Below are 25,668 nucleotides of genomic sequence, written 5' to 3' on the forward strand. Positions count from 1 at the left end.
TCTGAACATGGAGGGTCTGTTTAGCAACCATGGCCAATCACCACGGATTGATCCAAGAACCTGTTTAATCCGCTTCTAAGCCCGTGGTGTTGCTATGTCTTGTGGCAGTGAGTTCCATAGATCAATTTCATCATCTGTGTGGAGATGCACTCTCTTTGGTCTCTCCTTACGCTTGTTTGCAGCTGGGGATGGAGTTTAAGAGAACAAGTCAAAGGCCTGCTGGCAGAGCTGGGTTTTGAGGAGGGAGTTGCAGGAAGGGAGAGGGGCAGTGTTCCCTCTAAGGTGTGCGCGTGCGCGCTCACAAGTTTTTGGACGCCCTCTCAGTTAATTTTCGATCCCGCTCAGGTTTAATTGGGAGGGCCCCACTCTGAATGCTGGTGTGCACACACTGCCTTGATACTGCCTCCCAGAACAGAACTCATTCCGCACACAGATGAAAAAAAATTAGAGAGAAAACTGGAGGTGCCCCACTGGCATCAGGTGACAGACCTCCCACACTGTTTGCCTGCTGTTCAGCGGTACACTATCTCTGACCATGGAGGTTCCATTTAGCGGCCTCGGCTAAAACCCGTCAACAGACCGCTTCCCTTCGTTGGCTTTGCCTAATCGCCCCCTCTTTTTTTAAAGCCACCTACGTTAGTGGCCATCTCTGCATCAGCACCCAATGCATACGCTTCTGACGTCGGCCTGCCTCCATATGGCGTGGCTGCAGCGATTTTCCGCGCGTCCGTATGCTGAGAAGGGGACAACCGCCACATCGTGCAAATAGCGCTCCCCCCCCCCGCTGAAACGCCTGCCACTTTTTTCCAACGTGGAAAACATTTAACAGTTACATTGAGGTTTCATTTCCCAAGACTCATCACCCCCCATCTCTTTCCCTCCCTCCACCAGGCAAACCATCTTCCTCCCACTTGGCTGAACCATCTGTCCGCACATTTACCGGGCGAACACTGCTGTGACAGCTCATCTTCCCCAAACCCACAGATTCTGGGGCATTACAGAAAGGAAGAACAGGAAGGGCGGGGAGAGAAGAGAATTAAAAAAAAAAAAAATCTGGAAGGTATTCAACAATCATCAATTTTAATTATAATGCCAGCTCCATCAATTTTTAAAAATCTCTTTGATGGCTGCTGTAGGGTTTTTCTCTTTCTTCCTCATTTTCTCTCTCTCTCTGTTTTCCTCAAGGGAAGAATCCAGACTGTACAACAATGATGCCTCCCCCAACATCTCTTAAAAATAAAATCCCAACATAAAAAGAAGAGAAATGTATATAATACATTTTCATGTAGTGGGGCAACAGGAATAGGATATAATCTAGCTTTATTTAATTTTATAAATAATACGTTCCTCCCTCCAGGGAAAGGAGCTTCTTAATCCTATTTTGCTGCCTCTCTAGAGACCAAGGTTCCCCCCCCCAGCCACGCCCACTTCCTCCATCTTCTCCAGGGATGGAATTTAATGATTTCTCCCCTTGCCTGTAATGTTGAAGAGTTTTTATAATATATTTCATATGCTTTAATCCATCTCTGTGTTATCATATTCACCACAGACAAGTCTTCAGGCTGTAAAGGCTCATTTCCCCAGGGGAGAGGAAGGCACACAACCGTTTTGGAGGCTCCCTCTAGCAAGGATATCATAAACATAATTCCCCCTACACACACACACACACACACACACACGGCCTGAAGAAGCAAGTCTTTTTTCAAATAGTCTGAAGAGGCAAGTCTTTTTTCCCCAATTGCCTCCTACCTTTTCTTTTTTACACTTTTACACACCAACTCCAAAGGGGAGGCGAAGGAGGGGGTCTCATTGCACAACTGAAGCTAAGCCAATCACAAGCATTTGGGGTCTCCCACAATTGTGTCCCACCCTAAACGTCTCCTCGCAGCTGGTTCGTCTGAGCCTCTGGCTGCCGACACACCATCAAAACACTTTTGTCCACTGAAAGAGCAGCTTGAAGAAGTCCAACCAATGAACTAAATAGGCTCGAGAGACAGGAAAGTAAAATATTTTGCGTTTAGGATCCATCACGCTTCTGCTTCGTTGTAGTTCCCTTGGGCGCTAGTACAGACATTGCGGTGGATACAGCTTTAAAAAAAAAATAATTCACAGAGTCATTAAAAAAACACACCAACCAACGGCCATCGTTTTGTTCATGGTAGAGTTGCATAAATATCGAAGGAGGGCGCACGTCGGTTCAAAGACACACCCCTCGGAATGAGAACACGAGGAAAGCACTCTCAGGCTCCGCCTCCTCGAGGTCTCTGGGGCGGCCATTTCGGGACGTGTGCCCCATGGCTGCCACTGGATGGCCCCCAGTGATGCCCCACGGTCTGCAAACCCAGGCGGCCTTCTGTCCAGCCCAAGCCGCCCCACGGCGGGCCAAGAGAAAGCAAGGCTCCCGCCGCGGCCACCCCACGGCTCAGGCCAGCCTCACTGCATGGGGATGTAAGGCCAGTTGAAGCTCGACCCCGAGAGCAGCATGTCCCGAATCAGGGTCTCGATGGGGGTCTTGCCCACCAGGCGGACGAAGAAGAGCTGCTCGATAACGGGGGCCGAGACGATGCGCAGGGAGGGCAGCCGCAGGAGGAGGCGGCCGAAGCGGCTGGGCTGGTTGGGGTACTGGTTCCGGACGTACTCCTCCAGGGCGCACTGGGACTTCTCCTGGACGTTCTCCACGTGGCACAGGTCCGTGAGCCCCACCGCATCTGCAAGAACGAAGCAGGAAGCGAGCCATGTGACATCGGAACAGCCAATGGCAGGGCTGCACAACTTTGGCCCTCCAGTGGCTTGTGGACCACAGCTCCCATTGTCCCCAGCTACAGTGGCCAGTAGTCAGGGATGGTGGGAATCGTGGAAGGACGGTGGAAGTTCTGCAGCCCTGGTCCGTGGGATAGGGGCATCAGAAGCTGCCATATACTGAGTCAGAACCTTGGTCCATCCAGCTCAGTATTGTCTACACAGACGGGCAGCGGCTTCTCCAAGGTTGCAGGCAGGAATCTCTCTCAGCCCTATCTGGGAGATGCTGCCAGGGAGGGGACTTGGAACCTTCTGCATGCAAACAGATGCTCTGCCAGAGAGCTCCGCCTTATCCCCTGAGGGGGATATCTCACAGCATCCTATTTAACACAGTTAAATGGAATCCAGCGCTGAAAGAAAAAGACCTGGATAAAGTTTTTGAATTGTGACCCCAGGCATCATGAAACTCTTGAGACGAAGAACAAACTTTCAGCCTTTGGCAAATCTTAAGGCGATGAAGCTACCAGTTGGTCCTGTTCAGAGATTTTATACCCTGGCCACTCCGCCAAAAAAATTAAAAATTTTATACACACACACACACACACATATTATTATTATTACATTTATATCCCGCTATACCTCCATGGAGCCCAGAGTTGTGTACTACATACTTGAGTTTCTCTTTCACAACAACCCTGTGAAGTAGGCTAGGCTGAGAGAGAAGTGACTGGCCCAGAGTCACCCAGCTAGTTTCATGGCTGAAGGGGGATTTGAACTCAGGTCTCCCTGGTCCTAGTCCAGCACTCTAACCACTACACCACGCTGGCTCTCTATATAGCATATTTTGGAATGTGGTGGTGGGGAGGAACGGAATCAAGAGAATGCATTCACGTCATTCCACACCCATTCGGGCCGAGCAGAATCCTCCACACACCCCCAAATTTGTTTCCACTCCAGTGAAATCCAGGGCCAGCGTTGCCGTTTCCCAGGCTGAATGGACCCCAAGCCGGGCTCCGTCCCTCCCCTCCGAATGAGCACCATGGCTATTCAGCCCAGGGACGCAGCCGCTATTGAGCGAGCCCAAAGGGAGCTTGCTGTGAATCCATTCAGGGACGCAGCTTTTCAAACGCGACGTGGCTATTACACAGACATTTAGCCGGGCCGGGAAGAATGGGCCGCCTGCCACTGCTGTCAATAGCCGGGACTTGAAAACTCTGATGCTGACAGGGCGCCATTGCAGGCCACCAAAGGGATGAAAGGAACGGGTGCTCTAGGGAGGGGGTGCATGGGAGGCTGGATATGGGGAACAGAAAGAGGAGAGGCGGGCTGTTTATCTCCCAGTCATGGCACATCCCTTCAGCATCCTGATGAGTGCCCTGCTGCAGAAAGGCATGTCTTAAGCATGTACTTTTGTTACATGCTTAAAGCCCTTAGCGGCTGAGGTCCAAGGTACTATAGGCCACCTACAGCCTCAGAGGCAAGATGCCTCTGAATACCAGCTGCAAGAGAGAAGGCAGGCCCTCCGCTCTTGCCTGTGGGCTCCCCAGAGGCATCTGGTGGGCCACTGTGGGGAACAGGATGCTGGACTAGATGGGCCTCCTTGGGCCTGATCCAGCAGGGCTGTACTTATGTTCTGACGAGAGCAAGGCCTTCTCTGTCGTGAACCCTGTCACCTATTCAGATCCTCTGGAGAGGTCGGGTTACAGCTGCCACTGATTTGTTTTGTAGCAACTCGGGACTGGGCCTTCTCTGTGGTAGCCCCGGGGCTTTGGAACACGCTCCCTGCTGAAATAAGAGCATCTCCTTCTCTGTTTGCTATTAGGAAGACCCTAGAGACATACCTGTTTTCCCAGGCTTTTAACTGAAATTTTAATGTGTTTTTTATTTATTGAGATTTTATCTGTTTTATGAATTCTAACAGTTTTATATTGTTTTATGCTTTAATTTGTACACCGCCTGGAGATTTCTTTATCAGGCGGTAAAGAAATACGATAGATAGATAGATAGATAATCTGGTTATCTTATTTTAATCTGGTTATCGTATTTTAAATATTTTAATCAGATCTAGGTTTTTATATTTTAGCTTAATATTTTAATTGTGCAATTTCTAGAGTCCTGTTTTAGTTTTTCTGTAAACTGCCTTAGGATTGTTTTAATGAAAGGCGGTGCATACATTTAACAATAAATAAAACAGATAGATAGATACGCTGATGGGTCTGAGCTGGCAGAGCGACTGGCCAGAAAAAGGATCTTGGGGTCATGGTATAGTGTGGTAAAGTGTGTTGTCGAGTCGGTGTCGACTCCTGGCACCCACAGAGCCCAGTGGTTTTCTATGGCAGAATACAGGAGGGGTTTCCCATTGCCTCCTCCCACGCAGTGTGAGATGATGCCTTTCAGCATCTTCCTATATCGCTGCTGCCCAATATAGTACCAGCGGGGATTCGAACCGGCAACCTTCTGCTTCTTAGTCAAGCGTTTCCCTGCTGCGCCACTTAAGGTGACTTACTGGAGTCATGGTAGGCCCTGAAAATGTTGCCCCAGTGAATAGCAGCTGCAAAGAAAGCTAATTCCACACTAGGGATCGTCAGGAAAATGACTGACAATAAGAATGCCGATACAGCGGCACCCGTACAGAAGTCTATCGTGCGGCTGCACTTGGAAGACCACAGAGTACAGTTCTGGTCACCACACTTTTTAAAAGGTTGTTTTTGAGCTAGAAAAGGGGCAGAAAACGGGGAAACAAAGGGATCCGGGGACTGGAGTGACTCCCCTGAGAGGCAAGCGTACAACGTTTAGTCCTTTTTAGTTTAAAAAGAAGGCGACTAAGGTGGGAGTGGGCCCAGAGACAAGATTTTAAAATGCCCCCCCCTCACTGAAGCTCAACTCATGAAGTAAAGAAATCTTAAAGGAGGCTGAATAGTGGTAACAAAAGCAGAGTAAATATATAAATATAAATATATTATTATTTATTTACACAGTCAGACAGGTGTCATTGACTGGTTTGTTTTATCCAGACATCAAGTCCTTCCCAAGGACCTGGGATGGCTGGATTTTATTGTCAGTGTTGTTGCTGCTGTTATAGATATCGTCGCAGAATATAGGCTGTTCCCAGTAAAGCTGCTTTTTGTAATTGGCTGATGGTGATTTCTGTGGCCCCGATGGTGTTGAGGTGCTCTTCAAGGTCTTTGGGAACTGCACCCAGGGCGCCAATTACCACTGGGATTATTTTGGTCTGCTTCTGCCACAGCCTTTCAATTTCAATTTGTAGATCTTTGTATTTGGTGATTTTTTCTATTTCTTTTTCTTCTATTCTGCTATCCCCTGGTATTGCTATGTCGATTGACTTGTTTTTCTTTCTTCTCGACTACAGTTATATCTGGTGTATTGTGTGGCAGATGTTTGTCTGTTTGTAGTCGGAAGTCCCATAATATTTTTACATCTTCATTTCAATAAATATTAGTATTATTATTATTATTATTATTATTATACATTTATATCCCGCTCTTCCTCCAAGGAGCCCAGAGCGCTGTACTACATCATTAGGTGTGTGTGTGTGTGTGTGTGTGTGTATATATATATATATATATATATATATACACATACACATACACATACACATACACCTATGTGCCACAATAGAACATCATCTTAAATTATTAAAGGTTTTGTAAGTTGTGGACAATGCAAGTCATTTAACGGCACTAGAGGAAGACATGCTGTTCTGGTAGCTCCAGGTCTTAACACTTACATCAATCTCGGAGGATAAATACAACTGAAGGAAGCCTGGGTGGGTGCGTGGCTGGGGGAGTCAGTCATGTGACTTGCCTGGGGGGGGGCCAAGGCAGTGGGCCCCCAGACAACTGTCTCCCCTTGCCCGACTATAGTTATGCCCCTGAGGTAAGGCAGGAACATGGCAGAGGTGTATGGAATTATACACAGTATGGGTTAGGCGGACAGAGAAACTTCTCTCCCTTTCTCATAATATTAGGACACAGGAACCTCCATTGAGGCTGGAGGTTGGAGAAGAGAGCTGGTCTTGTGGTAGCAAGCAGGCAGCTTCCAATGATCCTATGAAGCTAAATGCAGGGAAATTCCGGACAGACAATAGGAAGTGCTTTTTGATACAACGTGCAGGGAATTCGCTGCCGCTGGATGTGGTAATGGCCACCCATCATGTGGTGATGACCACCAGCCAGCGTGGTGTAGTGGCTAGAGTGCTGGACGAGAACCGGGGAGACCCGAGTTCAAATCCCCATTCAGCCATGAAACTAGCTGGGTGACTCTGGGCCAGTCACTTCTCTCTCAGCCTAACCTACTTCACAGGGTTGTTGTAAAAGAGAAACTCAAGTATGTAGTACACCACTCTGGGCTCCTTGGAGGTTTAATGTAAATTAAATTAAAATGTCAATCTAGACAGGTTTAAAAGGGAGTGGGACAAATTCATGGAGGACAGGGCCATCATTGGCTACTAGCCTGGAGAGCTATACACTTCCATCAGAGGGAGCATGGCCCTGAACACCAGGTGCTCAGGAATGCCAACGAGAGGGGGTGGTTGCCTCTGTGCCCCGCTTCCATGCTCGTGAAGCAGGATGCTGAGCTGGGTGGGCCTCGGCCTGATCCCCTTGACCTGTGAAATGGGTTGCATGTCCTTAGCCACCTTCTCCTGGATTTTTATTCATCACTGATAGAATTCCCACGCCGGGTGCCCTCCCAGCTGTGCTGCGCGATAGTGAGGGGATGGGTAGTTACTAGCCTTGGACAGCTTGCCCAGTCTCGACTGCCCTGTCCAAACCAGAGGACCCTGCCCTCCGCCGCTGGGGCTGCCTAGCTTGCTTCAGGCAGGCCGGCGGGCCCCATAACTCCAGAAGCAACCTGCCATTTCTGAAGGCAGGGTGGCAGTCAAAGGAAGGCTTGGAGCTTCTTGGCTTGCATCAGCAGCGACTGACCCGGCTCGTCCACATGACCCAAAGCAGCAGCCAGCCAGGTTAGTAGAGTCCTAGATCAAGGTAGGAAGACAGGAAGTTGCCTTCTACCGAGTCAGACCCTTGGTCCATCTAGCTCAGTATCATCTACCCAGACTGGCAGCGGCTTCTCCAAGGTTGCTGACAGGAGTCTCTCTCCCAGCCCTATCTTGGAGATGCTGCCAGGGAGGGAGCCTGGAACCTCTGGCGACACACAGAGAGGCACTTAGGTAATTTTGGAGCCTGGATCTAAAGGCCTTTAGAGCCCACCCACCCCAGCTGGAAGTAAAGCACCATCCCCCTACACACACACACACACCGTGACAAACACAATTTTTAACACGTGGGGTCTGTTTATGGAAATATAGATTTATATCCCGCTCTTCCTCCAAGGAGCCCAGAGCCCAATACTTAAGTTTCTCCTCACAACAACCCTGTGAAGTAGGTTAGGCTGAGAGAGAAGGGACTGGTCCAGAGTCACCCAGTAAGTCCCATGGCTGAATCGGGATTTGAACTCGGGTCTCCCCGGTCCTAGTCCAGCACTCTAACCACTACACCACTGCTGGCTCTATGCCGTAGCAGACACATTTCAATATGCAACATAACATATTCCCATCCCACATTTTTCTTTCCCCACTCCCCTCTCTGTCTCTGAAGCACCACCACAGGTCATAATTACACTCGGCCACCCAGCACAGTGCAGGCCAGCAGTAACCACGCCACCCAGGACAGTCTGAAGAGAAACGGGGGCTCCCAGGGGGGGTGGAGGCCCTGGACTTCGGCCCTGAAGTCCAGGGGTAAAAGTTCCACTGTCTACCCAGACTGGCAGCGGCTTCTCCAAGGCTGCAGGCAGGAGTCTCTCTCTCAGTCCTATCTTGGAGATGCTGCCAGGGAGGGAACTGGGAACCTAGACGCTCTTCCCAGGGTGGCTCCATCCCCTAGGAGGAATGTCTTACAGCGCTCACACATGTAGCTGCCCCTCCAAATGCAAATTAGGGCAGACCCTGCTTAGCAAAGGGGAGAGTTCATGCTCACTACCACAAGGGGAGTGTGATCGTGTGGGAGGCAGTTGCTGGGAGGATGGCTTCTTACCAACCCTCAGCTAAATGCTGGGGACAGAATGTGGGCTGCAACCTTGCATCCCACTGGGAAAGGTAAATTGTGCCATCGGGTCGGTGTCGACTCCTGGCACCCAGAGCCCTGTGGTTGTCTTTGGTAGAATACAGGAGGGGTTGACCATTGCCTCCTCCCGCGCAGTATGAGAGGATGCCTTTCAGCATCTTCCTATATTGCTGCTGCCCGATAGAGGCATTTCCCATAGTCTGGGAAACATACCAGCGGGGAGTCGAACCGGCAACCTCTGGCTTGCTAGGCAAGTCATTTCCCCACTGCGCCATTAGGCGGCTAATTAAAAGAACTAGAACTAGAGAAAAGAACGGAGGCCAACAGTAGCTGGAGAAAGAAGAACAAGCTTCTAGTGGGACCCAAGGAAGAAGCAATGGCAGCTGGAGATGAAATGGCCAAGGCAAGGTCTCAGCCAAGGAAAACACACTACCGTTGAGTTGTTGAGGTCTCAGATCTTCACCTTGACCACCTTGAAGTTCAGTCTCTGTGGAGAAGTGGCGCCTATCTATCCTGGTTCTAGTGCGCATGCCTGCCAGTTCAGACTTCTGGAGTTGGCAGATAGGGACATGGGAGCAGCCCTGCTGGATCAGGCCCCAGGCCCATCTGGTCCAGCATCCGGTTTCCCACCGTGGCCCACCAGATGCCTCTCGAGAGCCCGCAGGCAGGAGGTGGGGGCTTGCCCTCTCTCCTGCTGTTGCTCCCCTGGTAGATCATGACACCCACCATGTCTACAACCTCTGGATACTTTCCTGCGGCAAAAGAAGAAGCCCTCTTCGAGAGGAGAGCTGGTCTTGTGGTAGCAAGCAGGACTTGTCCCCTTAGCTAAGCAGGGTCTGCCCTGGTTGCATATGAAAGGGAGACTTGATGTGTGAGCACTGTAAGATGTTCCCCTCAGGGAATGAAGCCGCCCTGGGAAGAGTAGATTGGGATTGTTTTTAATGAAAGGCTGTATATAAACAATAAATAAATAAATAAAGGTTCCGAGTTCCCTCCCTGGCAGCATCTCCAAGATAGGGCTGAGAAAGATTCCTGCCTGCAGCTTTGGAGAAGCTGCTGCCAGTCTGTGCAGACAATACTGAGCCAGATAGACCAATGGTCTGACTCAGTATATGGCAGCTTCCGATGTTCCTATGCCAGTGTATACTCGTGGATTCAATACGTGCACTGCATCCCTTCCAACTCACCCAGTCATCCCCGCTCATCCAGATAGCAGATGCTGCTGCTTTTGTTTGGAGTTGCAGCTGTTCTCTAATACGGACAACTAGATCCAGTGTGAGATTAAATATTTGAGTAAAACATCCTTCGGAAACATATGGCCAGCTTATGAAGACACCCTGCAGCAGAAGCCGCTGTAGGATGGGCTACGGCAGAGTAAGTGAAGACAGCAAGTTGGAAGGAGCCTTCAGCAATGGGAGGCCATCCTTAGTGGTTTGGGGATGTGATGTAGCCCAGTGGTGGAGCATCTGGCCCCAGGATCAATCCTTGGCAGCATCTCCAGGCAGGCCTGGGAAAAACCCAGCCTGAAATCTTGGAGAGCTGTTGCCAGTCAGTGTAGACAGTACTGAGCTCAGTGGACTAAGGGTCTGACTCGGTATATGGCAGTTTCCCATGTCCCTTTAGGAAAAAAGGAGTATGTGTGTGTTAAAAATGGTTTATCTAATCATACATGGAGAAAAGAGAAATTTTTCTCCCTCTCTCAAAATACCAGAACGTGGGGTCAACCAAAGAAACTGATGGGCAAGAGATTCTAGATGAAGGCGAGTCCTTTTTGACACAACACAGAATTAACTTATGGAATTTCAGGATGTGGTGATAGCCACTGGCTTAGATGGTTTTCAGAAGGTATTAGCAAGCTCAGGGAAGGGGAAGGAGACTTCTATCTACAGCTATTAGTCATGATGGTTAAGTGGAACCTCCACATTCAGGGGCAGTATGCTGCAAATGTCCATTCTGAGGGTAAAACCACACAGGAGGGCTTGTGCCATTGTGCCCTGTTTCAGGGGCCTCCCAGTGGCATCCTGCCTACCACTTTGGGCTGATCAAACAGGGAGCACCTTGTGAAAACAAGATGGAAACACTGGAATCTGGCATATCTTGGCAAATCGGGACCAGAGCCTAGTCAGTCAGGGCATGGGATCAGCAGAGAATATCAGTTTTATTCAAGAATATAATGGATATCAAACCCTGGGTTAAAATATTAAATAGGCTGGTAAAATGAGAGATGTGCTGAAGGTCTGCCTGTGAACGTTGTCTGTGGAAATAAATATTTTGGAGGGGGCAAATGTTCCCTGCAGCCTCCCTCTTTCACTGTTGTTCATGGCCTATTTGCTAGTCTTATCAGCATTCAAAATCATTCCCTCCCCCCCCTTAACTAGTTATTCTTGTAGGTGGAAAGTGATCCTAGCCAATGCGGGAACTAATACGCAGCATGACAACATCACAGCACTAGTAGGTAGTCCAACAGGCTTCCCTCCATGATGATGGCATTAAGTCAATTCAGATGATATCGCTAAGCCAATTCAGAACAAGGGCAATGCTTTAATTGTCCTTTAGGTGTCAGGAAGGAAGGAACAGAACTCCTTTCTGTTTCTTTCTGGGGGCACATGGCAGCAGCGAGGACGGGAAGCATTGTCTCCTGTGCCACAAACCTTGGAAAAAACCAAACAAGGGAAGGGTGTGTGTGCTTTTCTCAGCTGACAGAAGAGATCTTGCAAATGGCCCCTTCGTCCCCTTTGCTAAGCATGGTCTGCCCTGGTTTGCATTTGGATGGGGCATCATGTGAGCGCTGTGAGATATTCCCCTTAGAGGATGGGGCTGTAACTCAGTGATAGAACATCATTTTGCATACAGAAGGTTCCTGCTAACTGAGCAACCCCTCCTAACTGGGCAAAGTGGCACCTTTTAAACATGGTGATTCTCTTATATTTAGCGGGGGAGAGCAACTGGCCCTGTCCATCTCCAGCACAGCAACCCTCCAGTGGTCGTTGCTGGTGTCTGTCTTATGTTTCTTTTTAGATTGTGAGCTCTTTAGGGACAGGGAACCATCTTATTTATTGATTTGTTTATTTATTATTTCTCTATGTAATCCGCTTTGGAAACTTTTGTTGAAAAGTGGTAGATAAATATTTGTTGTTGCTGCTGTTGTTGTTCCAAGTCCCCTCCCTGGCATCCCCAAGATAGGGCTGAAAGAGACCTTGGAGAAGCCGCTGCCAGCCTGTGTAGACAACACTGAGTGAGAGGGACCAATGGTCTGACTCGGTATATGGCAGCTTCGGATGTTCCTATGCCTCTGTTTCTCTGCCTTTTACGATCCAGCCAGCCAATACATAAATAATAAATAAATAAATAATAAACAAATCTCCCTTTCATGGCTTTTGACCTGAGCCAGTGATGAGCCCAGCACCTCAGCGCTCAGCTCCCCTCACCAGAAAGGGATGGAGCCATAGCTCAGAAGGTCCCAGGTTCTAACCCTGGCAGCATCTCCAGGTAGGGCTGGGAGAGAGACTGCTGCCTGCAGCCTTGGAGAAGCCGCTGCCAGTCTGTGAAGACAAGACTGAGCTGGATGGACCAATGGTCTGCCTCAGTATATGGCAGCTTCCGATGTTCCTATGAAAGGGACAGGTAAGGGGCATAACTCCTACGCGGCGGGTTCTTTACCTGGCGTGAAGAGCGCGATGGCTTTCAGGCAGGAATATTCGGCCGAGTCGACATGTAGGGCTTTCAGCTTCTCCACTTGCTCCTGGAAGACCCGGATGTGGTCCATGAAGGCCACGACTCGGTCGGCGGACATGGGAGAGGCGTGGAGACCGGCGGCGGCCAGGAGCGGGGCCACGTGGAGGGGCATGGAGCACTGGGCCGCGTTGAGGACAAAGAGCTCGCTCCACGTCATGCGCAGCAGGCAGACCTGGTCGGCCAGCTGGAAGTCGGGGAAGAAGGGGATGTTCTTGGCCCACTCGATGGCGCTGAAGAGCAGCCGGGCAGCCAGCTCACAGATGTTCTCGATGCCCATGATGTTGTTGGGCTGCAGGCACTGGGCCCCATAGCGGGAGGTCGGGTAGGGCTCTGCCCTCAGCAGGAGGGAGATGAAGCCCGTCAGGTAGGAGTGGCAGTTGTAGGGGTCTCCGTTCGTCAGCGGGTACTGGCCAGGGCTGGGCTGGGCATGGGCCATGCGGCCCCGTTGTACGGCTAAGGAGGAAGAGGAAGAGAAGTCACATCATCTGCTGGCCCTTTTTGGAAAAGGCCGACTCGGCGTATTTATGTATGTATCGTATTGGTATACTGCCATATCGAAAAAACTCAGGGGGGTTTATAATTTAAACCAAACAACCAGCCAGAACCTAAAAATCATGTATGTGTGTATGTATGTACTCATTCGGTTTCTACACTGCCCTTACACACTACACGTGATCTTAGCCATAAGGCCCAAAAATGGCGCAGGGTGGTTTACATTGAAACAAAACTATTAAAATACAATTAACAGTTAAAAACAGAGACTCAAACACCATAAATCAATTAACAGTTAAAACAATTCAACACAGTTTAAAACCAGGTTACAGATGATTAAAAACATCGACAACAATCTAAAAGCCCTGGAAGGCCAGGCCAAACAGATAGGTCTCAAGGGCCCTCCTGAAAGCCAATAATGAATTCAGATTATGGATTTCTGCCGGGAGTGCGTTCCACAGCCCAGGAGCAGCTACAGAGAAGGCCCGCCTCTGAGTCGCCACCAGACCTGGCGGTGGCAACTGAAGGTGGACCTCCTCAGATGACGTTAACGTGCCGTGGGGATCATGCAGAAGAAGGCGCTCTCTAAAACAAATTGAATTTGTAAAAACAAATTAGAAGTTACCATCCATAAAACATTACAACATCATAAACTAAGAGCTTGAGAAAAACAGGTGTGCTTTCAAAAGATTTACAGAGATGGGGAGGTTCTCATTCCATTTGGGAGCATGTTCCAGAGCCCTGGGGGCAACCCTAGAGAAGGCCTGGTTTGGGGTCGCCACCAAATGAGTCAGATCACTGCAAAACCAGCCTTTTGAACCTTGGATACTAAGAGATCTCTTATACTATTGTAAGCCCTTTGGGGAGAGGGAGGGCGGGCCATCTTATTTATGTATAATTTATCTTTCTATGTAAACCGCTTTGAGAACTTTGGCTGACGAGCGGCATATAAATATTTGGAGTACCCTGTTTCCTCGAAAGTAAGACCTACCCCGAAAGTAAGACCTAGTAGTAATTTCTGATGTACCGCTAATTGCCCTAGTGCATTTTGGGGGGCTAAAATTAATATAAGACACAGTCTTATTTTCGGGGAAACACGGTACTAGAAGGCAGTACGCGCACGATCGTTAACGGGGCAGCACAAGCAGCCTACCCAGCTTGGGGAGCTGTGCGTGCTCCCGATTTTTGATCATGTGCTAGAAAAAAAATGAGGCAGGAGAAGGGGAGAGTGATCATGTGGCAGGAGGGAGCTGGACAGGGTAGATGCTGCCCACACACATTTCAGTACCCAGCATCTACCGAGGGTGGGTGGGAAAATGACCTGCCCAGCTCCTGCCTCCCACACAATCACTCCTGCCTCCTCCTGCCTTGATCTCCAAGTTCACACAACTTCCGATCCGGATTACGCCCGTATCGCCTACCCTGGCTGGGTGTTCCACCTACTCTCATTCGGATCGTGAAAACGAGCCAAGAGGCTGACATTCAGATTAAGATATTCAATATTACTATTCAGGAGCAGTACGATTGGACTATTTATTTATTTATTTACTGTACCGCCTAATATTGAAATCTTGAGGGACTACTAAAGGACTACTTAATTTCAACAGAAGTAAAGGTAAAGTTGTGTCGTCGAGTCGGTGTCGACTCCTGGCACCCACAGAGCCCGGTGGTTGTCCTTGGTAGAATACAGGAGGGGTTGACCATTGCCTCCTCCCATGCAGTATGAGATTATGCCTTTCAGCATCTTCCTAGATCACTGCTGCCCGATATAGGTGTTTTCCATAGTCTGGGAAACATATCAGTGGGGATTTGAACTGGCAACCTATTGCTCCCTAGGCAAGTTACTTTCCCGCTGTGCCATTAGGTGGCTCTCAGTAGAAATACTCAGGAATCATTTTGTCTGGATGTCAGCTAATTCTATCGCGCGCGCACACACACACACCACTTACTAGACAGTAAGTGTACCACTATACTTATAACCCTTTGGAAAGCTGGCCATCTCACTTGTCCGGCCAAGTGGCCAAAAAAGGTGTTCTGTATCTCTTCAGACATCCAAGGGAATGGAAAGATCTTTCTCGCCACTTGGCAGGACATAGGAAGCTGCCATGTACTGAGTCCGATCCTTGGCCCACCTAATCCAGTACTGCCTACTCTGACTGGCAGCAGCTTGCTACAGACTCAGCTGGTGGCCTTGCCCATCATGGCCACCTGTTCCTTTAACCTGTTGCTGTTAAAGCAACTGACCCCAGGGGCCTTCTGTAGGCAGCTTAGACACACCCTTTCCTGAGCATTTACAAGTTACCGCTTGGATAAGCCATCTGTATTCATCCATCGCTGCATGGATGTCTGTAGGGAGCCCAGAGGCTGGCCCTGAAGGCAACAGCTCCCTTCACCTACCATTTGTCCTCCCTCCCCGGAAACTGATATTCAGTAGCATTCTCCCAAGTACTAAGTGCAAAAGCCTAAGCCTAGGAAAAGGACAAGCGACGGCCAAAGAATAACGTGAGGCTGGGATTCAGAGAACTGAAAAGTCCAAGATCGAGCTGAGAGAGATTCCCGCCTGCAACCTCGGAGAAGCCGCTGCCAGTCTGGGTAGACAATACTGAGCTAGATGGACCAAGGGTCTGACTCAGTATAGGGCAGCTTCCTGTGTTCCTGTGTTCCTATGTAGACACTGCCTGTAACTGTGACGGCAGGTGTTGATCTGAAGCGGATTCTCTAATAAGAGAAAATGTCTCCCTCTCTCACAACACTAGGACCAGGAGTCATCTGTGAAACTGATTCTCAAGAATGTTAGGACTGACAAAAGGAAGCCCTTTTTTGCACAGGGTGTAATGATTCTAGGGAATTCTCTGCCAGGGGATGTGGCAATGGACACTGGCTTGGATGGCATTAAAAGAGGCTTAGACAAATCCATGGAGGACAGGCTGATCAGTGGCTACTCGTCTTGATGATTACTGGCTACCTCAAGGCTGCCTTTAAACACCAGTTGCAGGGGAGGAACAGCAGGAGAGAGGGAGGGCATGCCCTCAACTCCTGCCTGTGGCTTCCAGCGGCATCTGGTGGGCCACTGTGCGAAACAGGAGGCTGGACTAGATGGGCCTCCTTGGGCCTGATCCGGCAGGGCTGTTCTTATGTACTCAACCTGTTTTGCCAGAGGCCAGCGGCAGAACCCACATATGCCATCATAAGTAGCCATCCCATGAACTGTCTTGGGAAGGGGCGGGGGGCAATGACTGGATTGTCCCATCTCACGCATTGTTGCTCCTACTATTACTATATTTATTATTATTATTATTATATTAATAATAATAATATATATATTATTATTATTTCTTGTTTACACAGTCAGACAGGTGTTATTGACTGGTTTGTTTTATCCAGACATCGAGTTCTTCCCAAGGACTTGGGATGGCTGAATTTTATTATCAATATTGTTGTTGTTGTTATTATTATAGATATTGTTGCAGAATATAGGCTGTTCCCAGTAAAGTTGCCTTTTGTAATTGGCTGATGGCAATTTCTGTGGCCCCTATGGTGTTGAGGTGCTATTATTATTATTATCATTTTATTTTAAATTATACTGGTATCATATACATTTCCCATATACAAAAAGATGAATGGAAACAAGATTAAAGTCAACGCAAACCGCAAAAACAAAAATTACAGGGCACAAGATTAATAGATTGACTATTAAGGACTTTCTGGAAAAGACCAAAAAACCCCAGCAATTCCTCTAAATCCTCAGAAGAGAATTCCAGAGCATTGGGGCTGCCACTGGGGAGGCCCTGCTGGTTGTGGAAACTCATCTGTCTTCCCCATAGGATAGAATCTGGAGCAGGACCCTTTCATTTCATTCCACCCCCCTCCACACACCCACCGCTGCTGTCTCTGTTCAAAAGGATGTGCAAGATTTTGAAGCCAAACATGTAAAATCTGTGAATGGAGGTGGTAAAGAGATGAGTGGGCACACTCTGGGCAATGATGGGTAGAGAGCCGGTCTTGAGGCAGCGAGCATGAATTTTCCCCTTTGCTAAGCAGGCTTTGCCTTGGCTTGCATTTGGATGGCTGACTACACGTAAGCGCTTATAAGATATTCCTCTGAGGGGATGGGGCCATAGCTCAGTGCAGAAGGTTCCAGTTCAGTCCTGGCAGCATCTCCAGGTAGGGCTGAGAAAGACTCCTGCCTGAAGCCTGGGAGAGCTGCTGCCAGTCAGAGTCGACAATACTGACCCTAATGAACCAAGGGCCTGACTCAGTATATGGCGGCTTCTTATATTCCTAACAATCATGCATCCTTCATCTCTCTAAAAGCATCTGGAGAAGGACGATGGCATGGAGAGCAGAAGAAAAGGAGGGAGAGAAGTTAAAAGAGAGCAAACACCAGAAGGAGAGGAGCCTCCAAATTGTGCCTAGAGCCAAAAATCAAGACACAGTGTCCTACTCAGACAAGATGCCTGTGGAAGCTTTAAGATGCCCAAGGAATATTAATAAGAGCTGCAAATTATTTCGGAGGGATTAGACTACTGCAGTGCCCTCTACATAGGGCTGCCCCTGAAGACAGTCCAGAAATTTCACTTGGTGCAGCATGCACCAGCCCACCTGTGGACAGGTGTGGGCCAATATTCCCATAGATACGCTGTTTTAAAGCATCTGCGCTGGCTGCCCGTTCATTTCCAGGGCTGTGAACTGCTTTCAAAATTAATGTCATCTCCAGAAATGCTGTCTCCTATATAAGCTCCCTCAGCCCTTCCTTATTATTAAAAGTATGTGTATACCCCTCGTCAACAAAAAAGTTCTTGAAGTGAAATAATCTCTCATTTTAGACCTCTTGATGAAGCCCTGCTTTATTTATTGACTACATTTATATTGCACTCTTCCTCCTCTAAGGTGGCCAGAGTGGTGTGCACGGTTATGCTTATCTTCAAAACAACCCTGTGAGGTAGGTTAGGCTGAAATATGAGTAACTGACCCAGAGTCACCCATCAAGATTCATGGCTGAACAAGGATTTGAACCCGAGGCTCCCTGGTCTTAGTCGAACACTACAGTACACTTCTCTAAATTCTGCCCTGTGTGGAGGTTAGCTTAGCCTCTACGAGGAGCAGAGACTTCTTGGGAGTGGCCCCAAAGATGCTGAGCTCTCTACAAAGATGGATCTGTACTGGTGCTTCCCTGCTATCTCCCCCCAAATGGACAACTTCTTTTGTTTCTGCTGGCCTTTGAAAACTAACTACTTTTTTCTTTCTTGTTCCTATATGGCTCTCCATGGCAACACGGTTTTCTTCAGAAAACCATTTTATTTTTTAAAAAACCATCCTTAATTATTGTTAATTTTAATTAAATTTGTATTTTTGATGGATATTCTACCATTTTTAACCCATTTGTGAACTACATTTAAAATTCATATGAAAGAACTATTTGGAAATGTTTTTAAATAAAATAAAATAACTTCCAGTTGGAAGTACTCTGGAGAGAAGAACATCTAGAATGGAGGGAGAGTAGAAAGAAATGAAAAATGTGGAGCCAGAAAAGAAATAATAGAGGAAAGGAGGAAAAAGCAAAGAAAGATTAGGGGGAAATGCAGAACGCAGAAGGAAAAGAAGAAAACCATAACACTGAGGAGACTAAAGGTGTAAGATAATGGAAGGAAAGAGGGGGGGAAATTAAAGGACATTTTGGGGAAAGAAGGAAATTAATCAATGTAGGAGAGAGCATTTTTAGCATGTGGAATAAATATGGATGAAATTGAATTAATATAGAGAAAGAGAAGTGAAAGAAAAGAATGAAATTGATTTTCTGTTTCAAAAAGGGGGGAAAGGAGGGGGGAATAAATTTGCCAGAGACACAATACAAAAGGAAAATACGGAATACAGTCAAAAAGGAAAAGAGAAAGGAAATGGAGAGAGGAGAGGCGTATGGGAATGAAGAAGAGTCAGAGAATACCCTTTAAAAGAAAAGGAAGACTCAGAAAAGAGGAAGGGTGAAAATGAGGAATTGAACTAAAGTAATGTTTAATGAGCAGAAGATTCCCCCTAAATGTTCACTGAATGTCGATGGGTGATGTATTTGCAGATACAGAAGAAGGGGAAGGATTCTGATCCTTAAAGGTGGAGTAAAATGGTGAGTTCTTGTGTGCGCACCCTAAAAATGAAGAAAAGTGGGAGAGAGAAGGAAGGAAAGAAGAGAAAGAGATTATTCCTGGAGGGACGGATGGAAGCACAGAGAAGGACAAATTACCAATTAGTAGGTGGTTGGTGCCATGCTAGATAATTAAAAGTAGCATTTGTATGAAAACTGGAGAAAAGAAGGCAGGATACAGGAGAGAAAGGAATGGAGAAAGAAAAAGAAAATGGAAAGGAGGGAGTGAAAAACAAGGGAGAGGTGGACAAGAGAGCAGGAAAAAAGGAATGGAAGAAATACAAATGAAGAAGAACGGAATTGTGGGAGAAAAGCAGGAAAGAAAGAAAAACGGGAACAAGAAAAAGTTGAGGAAGAGAAGCTGGTGCAGTCGGAGAAAATTAAGAACAGTGTGTGACAATGAGGAGAAAGAAAAAAGTGAATGAAACAAACAAACAAACAAAAACAGCGAGGGGGGAAGACCTGGAGAGAAAGAAAAGGAAGAAGCAAGAGTGGGGGAAAGGTAGGACATAGTTCAAAAATTAGAAAGAGAAGGTAGGAGAGGAGAAGAAACCCCAGCAGGAAAGAATGACATGAAGAAGAAAGAAAAGAAGGAAGGCAGAAAAAAAAACATGAAAGAATGGCTGGGAGCAGAATGAGAATACAGGGAAGAAGTCAAGACGGAAGACATCAAGAGGAAAAGGAGAAAAAGAAAAGACAGAGAGGAATCAAAGAGTTTGAAAGAAGAAGAGAGGGCAGAAGGCGAAAGGCCAGGACAGGGTGAAGTTAGCCTCCGCGGAGCCTCCCTCCCTCTCCTCCTCATCACAGCGACCCACCTTCACGGCGCATGCCGACCTTGAGGCACTTGGTGAGGCGGCAGTGCTGGCACTGGTTGCGGTGATGCTGGTCGACGGGGCACTGGCGGCTGGCGCGGCAGGTGTAGCTCAGGTTGCGGCGAACGGACCGCTTGAAGAAGCTTTTGCAGCCCTCGCAGGTGAACTGCCCGTAGTGCTTCCCGCTGGCCTTGTCGCCGCACACCAGGCAGTCCACGGTGGCCGAGGAGGCTTTGCTCTCGCCATTACTGACTCCGACGGGCTCCTGGGCACCTGGTGCCGGAGGAGGGGGAGGAGGCGGGACCCCTGAAGGACCCCCGGGAAGCTCCTCCTGCCACGGGGTCACCACCAAGGCCATCCCAGCAAAGGGAAGGGGGAGAGGAAGCACTTTGCCAGAGCAGGGAGACGGAGGTGGCAGATGCAAGAGCTTGAGGAGAGGACTGAGGAAAGAGAGCCTGGAAATGGAAGTGGGTGGAGTAGAAGGACAGGAGGGAAGAAAATGGAGGAGGATTGAAGAGATTTGACGTGGAGGAAGAAGCTGGTTGAGGAGTAGAAGGCAAAGAGATGAAGGATGGAGCCACTGGAGAAGGTAGGAGGCAGGGGAGAAGCTGCTGAGGAAGTAGAGAGAAGCAGACGGGGCAGTGGAGAAGAGGAGAAGGTCTATGGAGGAGAGAGAATGGATGGGCCAAAAGAGAAAGGGGCAGCAGAAAGGGAGGCTGGAGGGAGAGAAGTCAAGGGGAGAGGAGGAAAGGAAGAGAGAACTAAGAGATGCAGGGACTGGTGGAGGCTGGAGGGAAGGGGGAGGAGGGAGGGGGACAGAGGAGTGGACAAGAGGCACGTGGAGGGTAGCTGTGGCTTGAAAAGAAGAAGGAGGGGATGGATAAGGAAGTGGTAGAGGAGGGGAGGGGAGAAGGAGCAAGCACAGGAGGAAGAGAGGGTACGTGGATGAAGGGGAAGGAGAAAGGGATGCTGGTGGAAGGGGCAGGCAGCAGAAGGCAGAAAATGAATCTTCTTCTAAGTGAGAGAGGGGGGAATTACATTCTGGAGGGGAAAGAATAAGCCTGTCCGTGGCAGAAGATATATTTGGCAATTGTTCTTTGAAGACTTTGCAAACAAGGGAAACAAAGGTTTTCTTTTATGCTCCCAAGCTGCTGGTGGAGTCCAAATTCTTCCAGCCAACGGGAAGAAGAAGAAGAAGAAGAAGAAACACACATAAATGCTAGGATCGAAAATGGCTAAGGATCCCTTCCATTTCTCTCTGCAGGAGCGGAGTCTCCGTTGTCCTTTCCCATTGAAAATGAGCCTCCCCTTCTCCGCCTTTGCTTTAAAAACGTCTGGACTTGGCAGAATCCCAGCGGAGCGGGCAAGTTGCAAGAAGAAAAGGTCCTTCCACTGCGGTCAGTTGCCAGAGCCGAGGAAGGAGCGTGCCTGGGAACTAGTGCCACAGCCATCCAGCCATTGCCTTGTGGGGACTTTACAGAGGGAAAGATGCAAAAAGGACGTCTCCCAGGAATTGGGAACTTCCAGCGGGCATTCCAATCCTAACACATTTCAGGGATGGGGAGGCGAAGGGTGGAGAGAAGGTGGTGTTAAAAGAGAGAGAGAGAGAGAGAGAGAGAGAGAGAGGTCAGTGAGAGGCGAGCGAAAAAACTAGATGCCACCCACAAAAAATTCTACCCATTTCCCCCAACAAAATCTCTTTATTTGATCTAACTACTCACCGATACAGCCTTTTGGATTCTGTCAAGCATATATTTATTTATTTATTTATTTATTTGTTTATTTATTTCCTGTCATTTAGCCAAACCAAAATTTAAAAACAAACTTGCCTGGCCGTTTCAGGTCAGCTCTCTTCCTAACATTAGATCTGAACACCAGGAAGGAACAATAAAAAGTGTGATTTATGCTTCCGAAGAGAAGCCTTTGCTCTCCCCAAATCCCAGCAAATACCAACCAACCCCTTTTTTCTGGATGGGCGACCCACTGCCGTGTAGGTAAGCTTCAGAGAAGCCCTCCCTGCTTCTTTCTGTGCTCTACAAAGAGCTGGATGTTTGTGTCTCCGTCTCCCCTTTCCCCCACCCATGGTTAAATCGACAGGTGTTTGGAGTTTTTGCTTACAAAAGCAGGGAAGTTTCCTTGTAACAACAGAAAAGCTACTTCCTTCCCTCTTGTAGCCAAAAAAAAAAGGGGGAGAAAATTCTCTTGTGGTTGACTGTTTTGAAAATCAGTTAAAGTTTTGCATTTGCCTCTGTCATATATATATATATATATATATATATATATATATATATATATATATATTTATTCTCTTACACTCTACAGTGGACAAGATAAAGAGTTGTGGATGGTGATGAATGCTAAAGAGTTGCAGATGACTGAAGTTGGGGTGGTGTGTGTTTGTGTTTGGGGCGGGAAATTGTCACTTCCCGGGACTAATATGAATGAGGTGAAAAGAACATTAGAAGCTTTCAATGTATCTGTAGAAATGAAATGTTAATAATTTCCTGTTGATAAGATTGACAAATGCCATTTTTGCCAATAGAAATCAACAGTCCTTCCGTAATAAATGAATAATGAAGATTAATATTTACAGGAAAAATGCATTTATTCCTATTGATGGTACTGAACATATTCATAAAATATGAACATGTTCATAATATATAATTATAACATTACTAATAGTATAATTGTGTTAAATTTTAAATTGTTTTAATGTTGTTTTAATTTGTATTGTTTTATTGTAAACAGCCCAGAGACATGGGTTTGGGGCAGTATGTAAATAGGTTAAATACATGAATAAATGTTATTAATAGTAAGCACTGTTGATAACGTTACTAATACTCTGTTAAATGGTGATAGGAAAACTACATCGGTTACTGTTGAGCTCAATGTTCATTATTACTGATAATCATTATTTAGTGAATATTCTTTTCACCTATTCGTAATTTTATTAACATTCACTATTACTGATAGTCATTATTTAATGAACACTCCTTTCGTCTATTAGTAATCTTATTAATTATGTATTCTCATTAATAATATGACATGCCAATTCCTGCTATAGAGACTAAAATGAATTATTGTGTATTATAACGAAACATGACCATCAATTCTTCAAATAAATGTAATCTCCTCCAGTGCAAATCAGTAACAATTAATAACCTTGGGAATAATCCTAAACACACTTATTACTAGGGAGTAAGTCCTGTGGAACACAACAGCAGACATCCAGAGTAAGGGGCTCCCTAGGGAGTGACTCGAAAGGACTTCTGTTGAGCAATTTGGTCGGGATCGTGGATCCTGGCACTAACTTGTGGATCAAGAAGTAACCATGAGGGATCAGACTGAACATACCAAACCATTTGTTAAAACAAGGCTTTTTCGTTTCCAGCAGACTGATGGGGCCCTCCTTAGACTGCATCCCAACCCAAACAATTAAATCCACCCGCAGTGGCCAGAAGCGATTTCAACAACGACAAAACCAACTACCAGGAAATGCCACAAACCCTGGCAGAGATGATGATGATGATGATGATGATATTTATTCAATTTCTACACCACTCTTCCAAAAATGGCTCAGGGCGGTTTATACAGATAAATAATAAATAAATAAGATCGATCCCTGTCCCCAAAGAGCTCACCATCTAAAAAGAAACATAAGATAGACACCAGCAACAATCACTGGAGGTCCTGTGCTGGGGGTGGATGGGGCCCAAAAGGTGTTGTCCTGCTTGAAAACAACATTTTGCAAGCTAACTCACAAGGGGGACAGGAATCCTGAAGTCACCCTGTCCCACACTGGCATTTCAGGGTGAGAGGCAAAAAGATCACCTCTCTCCCACAACCTTCTCTGCATTTTTATTTGGAAGTCAGCCCCACAGCTTGTCAGTGGGTTGGCTTCCCTAGGAAACACGTTCAGGATAGTAGCCTTAGTCAATTTCTCTCTTTGTCTCTCTCTTTCGGGTTTCTTTTATATCTCCCATTTCCTTTCTCTACAGATCTTTTCTCTTAAGAGCTATAGAACTTTCTCTATAGATCTCTATCGATCTTTTATATCTCCCATTTTCTCTATAGAGCTTTCTCCGGGGTCATCCCATCTTCTCTAGACTCACACCCCCCCTCCCTTATCCTCCCTCCCCTTCGCACTCATTCTTTCTGTGCCTCAGTTTCCCTCCGTTCTTTCTCTCTCCCTCCCGCAGAAACCAGGCGATCCTTTCTGGACCGAAATCCTCATCCCTGCCCCGCTCTTAAAAGAAACATAAAACCGGAGACGGTCCGTATAAAAACACTAGAAAATGCGATTTGGGATGGAGTGGGGGCAGCGATTGCCTAGCTGAGGATGTAAAGGGCGGGGGGGAGACAGTTAAATAGATGCCCTCCCCAAACATTTTTATTTAACATTTAAATAGCTGGGGGGGGGCACATCTAATTTAAACATTTAATAGATGCCCCCCACCCCCGCAGAATTAAACAACATTTGATTTTAAAAGCAAGGCGAAGGAAACCTTGGCAGAAGCAGACAGGTGATCCTCTACCTGCTCAGGCGCCCCTTTCTCTGCCTCTTCTTCTTCTTCTTGCGGAATCGGCGCTTTCGGAATCCCTCGTTTCAGAAGAAAAACCCCAAGTTACGCCGCAGAGCCGGCGCCGGTCATGGCTCGTCCTCCTCCGGGCGCCGAAGGAAGGTGCCCATCTCCAGCAGGCACTGGAGGCTCAGCAGCAGCGAAGAGCCGCCGCCGCGCCCCCTCCTGACCGCCTCCTGGCCATCTCGGTCCCGCGGGGAGGCTGCCCAGCCAGCCACAGGTCTCTCCCCTCCTCTAAGCCGCCTCCTCCTCCCTCTTCCTCCTTCCCCGCTTTTTGATACCGAAGTGGGTGGGAAAGAGGAGGAGGAGGAGGAAAGATGCCCAGCCACCCCGCGATCGTCCACAGGGCTGCGGCGGGGCAAGCAGGGACGGCGCGGCGCGCAAAACTTTCTCAAGAAGGGGGCCGCCGCCGCCGCCGCCGCTCCTGCTCGCCACTTTCCCCAGCAGCAAAAGCCGATGCCGCCACCGCAGCGATCACGTGCGGAGCAGCGGGGGAACTCCCTGACAGTGGCATTCACGGGCATGGCGACGACGGCGCGCCATATAAGGAGCGGCGCGCCATATAAGGCGCAAGGGGGGGGAGCCGGAGGGCGGGCGAGGGCGCGCCCTGGCTGGCCGGCGCCGCAGGGCTCCCATTGGACCAGGGCAGGCAAGGGAGGCGTGGCCTCTGCGGTGGGCACACGGCCGACTAGCTGCTGGTACCCTTGCCTGCTTTGCTGCCCTTCGCGCCACTTCCTCATGGGGTTAGGCGGGGTGGGGCAAGCCACTGCGAGGTGGGGGGGAGGTGAGCGTCCCTCCCAGGCCACCGCGCCCCCATATCTGTTTCAGAACTCTTATCGGGTGGGGCACAGCAGCTGCCCACCCCTAAATACACGATGCCCCTTCTGTGCCCCCTTTCAATTTTGTTTCTGGCAAGTGGCTAGCTCCACCCCCTTTGCCTTTCTGGCAAAGTTTGCCTTTGCACCCCCTTTGCCTTTCTGGCAAGTGGCTAGCTCCACCCCCTTTGCCCCTTTGCACCCCCTTGCCTTTCTGTTTCAGAAATCTAACATAGGGGGCACAGATGCTGCCTACCCAAAATGCAATATGCC

The 25,668-nt window shown here is 48.1% G+C and overlaps 2 protein-coding genes across 6 annotated transcripts in view; one reads left to right on the top strand and one right to left on the bottom strand.

Moving 5' to 3' along the window:
• LOC128337152 (heat shock 70 kDa protein II-like) overlaps positions 1–25,668 on the top strand; it is a 179,017-nt gene that overhangs the window by 106,512 nt on the left and 46,837 nt on the right. The gene's annotated exons all lie outside the window — the stretch shown is intronic.
• LOC128337156 (COUP transcription factor 2-like) lies at positions 1,064–25,052 on the bottom strand. 4 transcript variants are annotated; one of them, XM_053277840.1, is made up of 4 exons: positions 24,536–25,052; positions 20,004–21,541; positions 12,483–13,010; positions 1,064–2,708 (listed from the first exon to the last, which is right to left on the bottom strand). In XM_053277840.1, the coding sequence occupies exons 2-4, from the start codon at positions 20,356–20,358 to the stop codon at positions 2,434–2,436; spliced, it is 1,158 nt and encodes a 385-aa protein (XP_053133815.1). In that variant the 5' UTR covers positions 20,359–21,541; positions 24,536–25,052; the 3' UTR covers positions 1,064–2,433. The 4 variants fall into 4 exon arrangements, with proteins under 4 accessions (XP_053133815.1, XP_053133816.1, XP_053133817.1 ...); XM_053277841.1 differs by having other exon boundaries at positions 24,506–25,052; XM_053277842.1 differs by lacking the exon at positions 20,004–21,541.

The sequence above is a fragment of the Hemicordylus capensis genome, chromosome 14 (assembly GCF_027244095.1).
Source record: "Hemicordylus capensis ecotype Gifberg chromosome 14, rHemCap1.1.pri, whole genome shotgun sequence".
Lineage (NCBI taxonomy): Eukaryota > Metazoa > Chordata > Lepidosauria > Squamata > Cordylidae > Hemicordylus > Hemicordylus capensis.